The sequence below is a fragment of the Dasypus novemcinctus genome, chromosome 3 (assembly GCF_030445035.2).
Source record: "Dasypus novemcinctus isolate mDasNov1 chromosome 3, mDasNov1.1.hap2, whole genome shotgun sequence".
Lineage (NCBI taxonomy): Eukaryota > Metazoa > Chordata > Mammalia > Cingulata > Dasypodidae > Dasypus > Dasypus novemcinctus.
The window spans coordinates 152,442,918-152,452,383 of NC_080675.1; the positions used below are offsets into that span (position 1 = coordinate 152,442,918).

Below are 9,466 nucleotides of genomic sequence, written 5' to 3' on the forward strand. Positions count from 1 at the left end.
AAAACTATCCAAATTATTAGATAAGTCTTCTGAGGAAATTTTATTCTAAAGTGAATCTAGCTAAATAACTAACTCCCATTTTCCACGTATGGCCTCTTCTTTTACTGAATTGAGTTTTTACTACACAACTGGGGAATCTCACTTTAAAAGTTCAGTAAGCATAAAATACTACACTTGTAATTGTTACAGGTAATTTAATTTACAGGAAAATCCCTACTGTATTACAGAAGATGTTTAAAGATGACCTAGGAACCAGTAAAACTGATATTTATTAGTGTAACTAACCAACCGTAGACCTAACACCCCACCAGGGACCCCTGTACTAAGAATCATATACCTATCGCCCGAAGCCCCACATGGAAAATGATACATGCCTTTGCATGGCTAGAAACAAAATACAGGAGAGAAAAACAATGTTTTATACAGTAATACAGATGCAGGCATCTTAATACACCACCTTTCATCTGAGTAAGCTCCCAATATTCAAATACAGTCACACGTATAAATATCAAAAAGGGTAGTTTTTTGGTCTATGAGTGATAAGCAAAAATATGGCTAATTAGATAGGCAGATGTTTTCATTTGTAGTGTTCAAACGCTTGTACTGCAGTCTGACAAAAGCAAAATTTCAGCACTAACAACTGCTAATAAAATTCTTTATTCAAGAACGTATTTTTTTAAATGTCAAAATTCAGTATACTGAAGAAATTAAAAGTACCTGGAAAAAAGGTTTTTTTTAAAAAAGAGTACACAACTAGCAATTATAGCAGGTCAACTAGGGAAAGCAGGAATTAAAACTGCGAACGTGAACTGAGCCTAAAAAAAAAAAAGTACCTGAAGGTAAGATTTCTTGGAAGGTTACCCCCCTAGCCAATGGCCAGCCAGAAGGTAAAAGGAAATGTCTGAATTTCTATTTGGGGAGGAATGGTCAAAGTTAAGGGAAGGAAGCCTCACAGAACACAGTCCTTCTTATTAAAACCGTGTCTGGGCACTAGAGGTAAAGCTGGTCCTCATTAACCCTGCATATCTCTTTCCTTATCTCTAAGTTTGCAGCACCATTTCCTAAAGAAGGGGAATTTTCCCTTTAATACTTTTTTTCCTAGCCTCACCTTGTCTTTCAGGAAGTAGAATATAAACATGGCTCTATTTTCCCACCTCCTCCCATTTTCTCTCAATAATTGCCAGTAAGCTTTCTATCTCTAATGGAGATGGGGGCAGAATCCTGTCATCAGCACTGCTGAAAAACTTAGAGCGGCCTTTAGTCCTCCAAAGAGACTGTAACTTTGTAACAGGAGGCACCTACTCCACCATCCAGAAAGCGCAGCTGCCCCTGAGACGCATTTTTTTTCCTTACCAGTCACCACCTGCGCTAAGATGGCAACTATCCCTATCCGTTTAGGGCGCTGGCCTCTTTCAAGTCAAACCCCGGACAAAGGGTACACTTTGTGGGTCATTTAACTCGGGGACAAGGAAACGAAAACTCAATGCCAGAGATTCCTCAAGAGTAGAGGGGAGGCTGGTAGGCTGGCCGTTTCTTGAGAACCCACCAAGTGCGGGCTGGTCTTGGAAAAGAACTGTCCCAGGCTGCCTGCCAAAGGGTTAAATATTTGTGAAGGGTAAAACCTGAGCCTCCCGTTTTTTGTGCTTGCCCGGGGGCCTGCTGGAGATTCAGTATCTCTCGGTTATTTCCTGCGATCACTAAAGCCAGTTTTCAAGAAAATAAGTCGCAGGGGTTTGAAATGTCACACCAAGTGACCTGGGCACGGCATATCCAGGGGCCATTCCCAGCCCCCTCCCACCCGGGCTCCCGCCCCCTCCATTTCGGGTCTGGAAAGAAAATAAACCGAGGACACGCCAGACTGGTTCTGGGTGGACTTATTTTCCCCAGCAGCCGCGATCCTAGCGGGGGCTTGTTGTGGCTCCTTCAGTGTATCGCTTGCAGGTGATGCCAAATGCAGATAAGGAGCCGCCGCCCGGCCTTCTCCTCTGTCTAGACCGGGGAATTAATAAATGCAGTGAGATTGATCACGTCGCGCATCCACTCTGGGGACAGCGCGGAGGACGAGCCGTCACGGCGGCCGGATCTGGTCCGGGTCGGCCCCTCTGTCTGTCCAGGGCCCGCCGGCCGGCCTCGCTGCTCGAGTCAGGGGCGACCGGCGGGCGAGGCGCCCGGGGATGGGGTTCCGGCCTCCAGACGACGGAAAGAGAAGCGCCAGGAGGGCACGAGTGCGCCGCGGCGAAAGAGGCGCGAGGGGCAGAGGGCCGGGGCTCCGGGGGCGGCGGGCTGGAGCGGGCTGCGGGAGCGGGGCGCTGAGCACCGAGGCGAAGCTGGGCAGGACCGAGCCCCGCCCCTCGCCGGCCCCACTGCAGGCTGGAGACCGCGGCGGGGCGGCCACCGCAGCGCTGCGGGCTTCCCGCGCAAACCCGGTCGCCCCACCCTCCCCGCCGCCCTCCACCTCTAGGCGCCCGGCGGCCGCGAGCAGAGCGCGCGCCCGGGTTCCGGGAGACCCCGGCGCTCGCGCGCACCGCGGGGACGCGCTCCGGGCACCTGGACCCCGCCCCCGCCCGCCGCCCAATCCCCGCCGGGCGCGGCCCCTGCCCGCGCGGGAGCACGCGGGCGCCGGCGAGGGAGGCGCGGGCGAGCAGCGGGGCCCGCGCGGAGCCTCCGCCGCCCACCCCGCGGGGGCTTGTTTTCCTTGTGACGAACCCAACTCTGGAACTTAAGTTCGTTCAGTCCTCCCGCTGCGCCAAGAGCACGCAGGAGCAGCACTGCATCGGATTATTACTTTTTTTATTAAGATCAAAATATCCGTCCTACTATGAACTGACTGTTCTCACAATAAATAACAATAACTTACGTTTGTTTGTTCGGCAAAGGCTCACACACTTTGTCCTCCGTCGATTGATAACTTAAAACATTTTCAAGAAAAGTCTCGTTTCTACTTTTCCCCCCCAGCAATCATGCGCTTTGGGAATTTGAGTGTCGGTTCTTTGGGGCGTCCCCCTTGCTGTTCCCGGCTAATGTCCGGGCGAGGCCGCCTGGGAGCGCGCGGCGGGCCTGGGGCAGGAGCCGGTGGGACAGCTCCAGGCTGGCCCGGCGCAGGAAGGACCCCGCGTGTCAGCCACGCCAAGGGCGGTAGAGGATGGGGGCGCGAAGAGACAGAGGCTTCGGCCCACGGTGCGCGGAAGAGGAAAGGGCAGAGCTAACCCTAGTAAATCCCAAAATCTGGTTTGTAAAAATAAAAGTACTCGGAGCAGGGGTCTCCAGTCGTGAAAACAGGTTGCTGTCCTGGCGCTTTGGGCGGTCCTGGCCGTTTCTCTCGGTTCCATCTCTTGAAATAACAATAACAGTAATTAAAAAGGCGAGAGCGTTTTCGGAGCTGGAATGGCCTGAGCATGGGTAAGTCTCATGCAGGGAGCATGCGAGGTCCGCGGGCTGGCGGGGAGGGGGTCCCCCTCACGTCTCCACGGGACTCGGCACCATGCTGTTGGGGGTGTCCGGTAGCTGCGAGGATAGGGAGGTCACGTCGCTGCCGGAGGAATTGCCCAGGGAGCCGGACTCGGAGAAGGAGACCTGGGGCGGCGGGAGACACCAGAGCAGCTGGTGAAGACCGCGCTAAAGCGGTGCTCCGCGCTCCGCCGGGTTTAGCCCGCGGCTTGCGGCAGGCCGGGCCAGGTTCCCAGGCTCACCCGCGGAAGGAGGGCGGCGGCCCGGGCTGCGGAATCCCGTGGCGGCTCCTGCACTCCCTTTCACCAGGGAGACCCAGCTTAGGGCGAGTTGTGAGCCACTCGTTCCACCCACTAGAACCCCGGTGCTGAGGGCTGTCCCCCTGCCCGCCACTCCATGGAAAAGCCACCTCTTCCTCTCCCCCTCGGTGAGGCGAAGTCCCCACCCGGCCGGGTTATCCCACCCCCACCCTTGCCTTTGAGAACAGCCGGGAGTCCCCAGGCTGGGGCGGCTAGAGCAGGGCCGGAGCAGGGCCTCACCAGCTGCTGGAAGGCGGGTTGGTCCAGGTCACTTTGGAGAGCGAACTCGCTGAGCGCTTTCCACGGCGGCTGGTACGTCTGCACCTCCACTGCGCTGCCCTGCACGGCGCTCTCGTGGCGGATGGGGCTGCCTGCCACCAGCGGCGTTCCTGTCAGTCCCTGGAGGCTCTGCGGGGCAAGCAGAAGGCGCGTGTCGTTCGAGTTGGATCTTGCCTTTTCCTCCACCTTCTAGACTGGGGCGCGAGGCACTGATGCCTGATTGGGGACTTGCAGCGGTTACCGGGTGAAGGTTGGCGCTCACTCCACCGGCCCTGGACTAGGGCCTCATTCTTCACTCGCGATACCCCGAGGCCCGCAGACCGGCCACCACACACCGGCCAGGCTCAGCGCTGGGAGCCAACCACATGGGACGGGGATCGAGGCCTTGCACTCCCATCCTCCCCAGGTAGGCAGAGGAAAAGGGTTCCCACTGCGATATGCCCAGGGAAGGACACAACCTGCCACTCGACCTGCGGGGGCTGCACACAACCATGTGCCCTTGGATTCCTCGCTGCTTCCCGGTCCTCTCAACTCAGGGCAGCCACTAGGTCAGGGAGATCTGACCTCAGATAAAGTAATTAGGGGACTTAAACTACGGCAAGCCTTGCTCCAAGGGCACAAACCCGCGATTTGGAGGGGGTGGGGTGGGGAATAGAGTACCCTCTGGTTTTGCTTTGAGACCTGGCCCTGGAAGGGGCATGCAGATGCCTCACCCGCGAACCCAAGGCTCCTCCCGACCCAGTCCTCTGGCTGCGCGGCTCCTCACCGTCTTGTCGCTGTGCTGCTGCTGCTGCAGCTGCTTCATGAGGATGGATTTCTTCTTGTCCTTGCAGCGCTTGTTCTGGAACCAGACGCGGATGACCCGCGGGCTCAGGCCGGTCATCTCCACCAGCTGCTCCTTCATGAGCGCGTCGGGCCGCGGGTTGGCCGCGTAGCACGTCCGCAGGGTGTGCAGCTGCTTCTCGTTGAGCACGGTCCGCACGCGGGTCGTCTTCTCCGTCTGCTTGTGCACATGCGGACGCAGCGGGGGCTGCCGGCCCGACCCGGGGTCTACGGGGACACGGGGGCAGAGAGGTGAGCGACGCGACCCAACCGTCCGCAGCCTTCCCGGGCGCGGCCCGCCCCTCCCGGGCCCGATTTCGTTTCTCTTTTATTCCGTTCGTTGGTCTCCGTCTCTAACTGTTCGCCTTATCCGGGGGGACTTGCGCGTTTTCGGCCCTTCCCCTCGCCCCGGGCCGGGCTGCCCACCCCGCAGCTATCTTCCGCGGACGCCGGCAGGGCCTGGGAGCTCGGCGCCAGGCCACCGCAGGACGGGAGCGGCCGCCCGGGGCTGTGCCTCTCCACTCACCGGCCTCCTCAGGAGAGCCCGTTTGGGCCCGCGGGACGAGCAAAGCACCCCGGAAGAAATCCGAGAAAGAGGAAGGAGGCGAGAGCGCCCAGGACTCTGGTGCGCGAAGAGGCCGGCTGCCGGGGGCCCGAGAAGTCCCTTCCCCTCGCTCGGAGGCGCGGAAGCAGCGAAGATGGGCCGCCCGGAGAGGCGGGCCTTCGGCGCCCGGGGCTGCTCCTTCCTGCCCGCCCGGGGGCCTCGACCCGGGGTCCCGCCTCAAGGCTCCAGGTTCCCCTCCCAGCGGCCGCTCACCCTCCCGGCCCGCTCCTCGCTTGGCCTCGGGCTCTCTCAGCCCGGGGGTGCAGGGCCTGACTCCGGCAGCCCTCAGCCCGCAACAATGAGGCAGCCCCTGCAGAAGCGGGAACGCTTGGGCGCCCTACGTCCGCTTTATCCTGTCCCACGAGTTCACCTCCTTCGGAACCCATCTCCACACCCACCGACGTGCGCCGCGCTGTTTCGATTTATATCCCCCTCCAGGGATTTCTAGCTCTGGACAAATATTTACAAATAGCCCATCCAGCCCAATTTCCTCATTCTACAGAGGAGGAAAGGGAGGTCCCGAGAGGGGAGGAGCGCTGCAAGGCCGCACAGCACCCAGAGGCTCAGGCTGGTCTAGAGATGGCGCTTCAGGCCTGCGGCTGCCTGCGGGAAGCTGCCCCTACCTGGGGCGGGGACGCCCTGCTTCTCACCACCCCTACCCCGCCAACCACACACTCTGAAGCCTTTCTCGAGCAGATCCTGATTAGGACCCGGGGCGTTCCCTTAGGTATTTTTCTGTAATCCCCCAGTCCGCTCTCCTCCCTCCTGAGAAGCACTTGGCTAAATTGTCCATCCACCTGGGCCTCAAAAAACAAACACAGACACTCCTTTGTGGGGCGGCAGACTTCGGAGCAGTCTTTACTGGTGAGCTCCTGGCCGCCTGAGCGCAGGCCCAGCTCCCCGTTGGGGTCTAAATTCCTTACAAAAATAGCCCTGAGCAAGCCTATCCTTCCTCTTTTACAACAGCCCATATTCCTCCAAGAAATTCCAGAATACTAGTACCCCAGACAAGCACCACTTAAGACACCCTGTAGTCGGTGTTGTCGCACTGTATCCCACGCGTTCCTGGGCACAGAAAGCACAATTCCCCATGTTCACCCACGCATACACCCCCAACCCCGACTCATGCTGACCCTCCCACAATTCCCCCGGCACCCACAAACACACACCCGTGTTCACAGCACACAGGGCTCCTGCACTCACGCAGCAAAACACCCAATCCCGGCAAGCGGAACCAAACACAGGTGACAATTCCCATCGCAGTACTGCACCCAACCTTACCCCCAAACACACCCCACTTGCCTCGGCGCAGGCGGCGGAGGGCCCGGCCCTTGAGGCTTACCTGGCAGATGCAGGCCGCGGGCACCGGGGAGCGGGCCCGGGCTGCGCGGGCTGCCCGCCGCCGCGCGCTCGAGCAGGAGGCCGTGGTCCGCGCGGCAGAGCAGCTCGTGCTCCCGCAGCGAGAACTCGTCGCCGGGCAGTAGCTGGCGGCTGCACACGGAGCAGCGAAAGCACTCGATGTGGTACACGCTGTCCCGTGCCCGCATCACCAGGTCGCTGCTGCTAAAGCCCACCTGACACTTGGCGCACTTGATGCCGAACAGCCTGCGGGCCGAGGGCGCGGACGCGGTCAGCGCGGGGCTGCCCCCTCCCCGAGGGCCCGCGCGCCCCGCGCCATCTGTAGCCCACAGGGAGGCTGCCGGGAGCCACCCGCGTGCGGGAAGTTCCCCCGCCGAGAGGCGCGCGGCGGCGCGCGTGGAGAGTGAGCACTGCCTCGTCGGCGGGCGGGCGTTGCGGGTGAGGGCTGCGTTCCCGGCGGGCGGGGGCGCGCGGGCCGGACGCCAACCCCGAGCCCGGCCCGGAGCCCCGACGCCCACCGGCCTCACCTGACGTAGTCCCGCTTGCAGTAGGTCTTCCCGTCTCTCACGAAACACGTGCACGTCTCGTCCAGGTACTGGCTGCACTCGGCGCACTTGAGGCAGGCGGCGTGCCACTCGAGGTCGGGCGACACCCGCAGGATAAACTGGTCGTGGATCTGACTCCCGCAGCCCACGCACATGGCGGTCCCGGGCTTCTCTGCCGGGGAAGGGCGCGGGGCCCGCGTCAGGCCTGGCTGCCGGGACCCCGCCGCCTCGGCCACTGCACTCCCAGCCCACCCCACTCGCCCTCTCGCCCTCTCGCCCTCTCTTTCAAGAATCGCGACCACACGGAAGAGGAGTCGGGCTTTGGAAAGGTCCAGACCATTGGAAACGAAAAAACAGAATCTCCCGATTTTGTAACGGCTTTTTTGTCTTCCCCCGGAATATTTTCACTATGACATTCCTTTGGGCACAGTCACTTTATCAGTATATCTTGTTATCGAACGTTTCCACGAAGGTGAGAAGAAAGAGCGAACGGACACTGAGGCACTGCGGATCCACCGCATCAACACCCAGCGGCGAGGTCCCGGCCCTTCCACCCGCACTTTCCCTCTCGCGGCGACTCCCTCCTGTCCCCAAATGGACACAGCACCCTCCCGAGGAGTCTCCGCTCATCCTCTCTGACATTTCTTAGTTTAAATATTCTAGATCAAGCTAGAGAAATCCTTTGAAAGGCCGAAAGACGAACAAAAACCCACATTCCAATAAACCTGATTTGCCGTAGCGCAAAACAGGGGATTTCACGGCGTGAGGTCAGACGAGCCGACCGAAGCAAGAATGTTTAATTACAGAATGAGACAACGAGATGGCAGAAGATAAGCACTCCTGCAGGAGAAACACATTCGTTTATTTTTCCTCTCCCGAAGTGTCCTGTCAAACAGAAGCCACTTGTAGAATTGGCTAAACATTCTTCTGCATTAGAAATATTGCATATTAAGCGCAAGCATACACACCCACAAACAGAAGGAGAAAGACTTACTCTTGGAATGATCCCCCATAGCACCCAGAAAAGGATAATGAAAAATAATATCCACCATGCAGAAAAGAGATGTGAGCACAGTGTGCGGCCAGGGGCAGGAGGACGGGGTCGCGCGCCCAGCCTCAGCTCTTGGCTAACTAACTCCTGCCCGGCTGAGTTGAAGGAGCGATTCCGCACCGGCCCGCACGCAGCATGACGTCAGCACGCACTCGCCCCAGGCCGAAGCGGGGGGCGGGTCCGGTGGCGTCACAAGCTTCCCCAGAACCGCTGGGGCTGCGGGGGGAGGCGGGGGGGACCTGGAAGCTGGGGGGCGGGGAGGGCCGGGTGGAGAGCTGGGGTGGCGGGGATTGGCCGGCAGGAGGTGGGCACGCACTGATTGGCCTGGAGCGAACAATGGAGCGCAGCCCCCTTCCCCGAAAGGAGCCCGGAGCCGCTCTCCCGCCCCGGGCCAGGCAATCCCTGCTGGACCTTGCGTCACCGCCGAGGCCGCGACGCCGCCGCCGCGGCTCGCAGCTTCCTCTCGGACCTGCTGGCGGCCTCCCCCCGGGCGCGCCCAAGTAGGGAGATGGATACCTGGGGTGCGGACGGGGACTCTCCTTTAAAAGCTCCTTTCTTTCATAAGCGAAAACAGTTTAAAATCCACTTTCTTGGGACGAAGGCGCTGGGGAGGGCGGAGGAAGCAGTGCCCGTTTGGACGTGCCGTCGCGGTCCAGCCCGTCACCTGGCTCCTGCCGTGCGCCTTTGTTCTCGGGGTCCAGTCTGGAGAGAGGGGAGCGGCTCGGGAATGGTCGCGTGGGTTTAAACAAATTCAGAGACTCCCCCACCTGCCTCGTCTCTGAAAAACTTCCCCAAGTTGGAGCATTAGGGTGATAGCGCCAGAACGCAGAACCCCTAGCCACGCTCTGGGAGCGGGTGGGGATCCGGTCTTTGACTTGCAAACACCTTTGGTTTTTAATGTAACGCAGACGCCCTCGTCCTTTCCCCATCCGAATCGCACAGCTCCTTCTGGGGACAAGGCTGCTTTCGAAGGCGTGTCCCGCTTCCAGGATAAACGATTTTTTTCTTACAAACTCTTGTGTTTCTTTTCACAAACCAACAGCAACGCAAGTCATCAGAA

The 9,466-nt window shown here is 59.4% G+C and overlaps 1 protein-coding gene across 1 annotated transcript; it reads right to left on the minus strand.

Moving 5' to 3' along the window:
* Positions 1–2,773: 2,773 nt before the first annotated feature.
* ISL2 (ISL LIM homeobox 2) lies at positions 2,774–8,501 on the minus strand. Its single transcript, XM_004468180.4, has 6 exons — positions 8,350–8,501; positions 7,338–7,527; positions 6,794–7,056; positions 4,792–5,075; positions 3,987–4,154; positions 2,774–3,573 (listed from the first exon to the last, which is right to left on the minus strand). Exons 1-6 carry the CDS (start codon positions 8,405–8,407, stop codon positions 3,457–3,459), a joined length of 1,080 nt encoding a protein of 359 aa, XP_004468237.1. The 5' UTR covers positions 8,408–8,501; the 3' UTR covers positions 2,774–3,456.
* Positions 8,502–9,466: the final 965 nt, after the last annotated feature.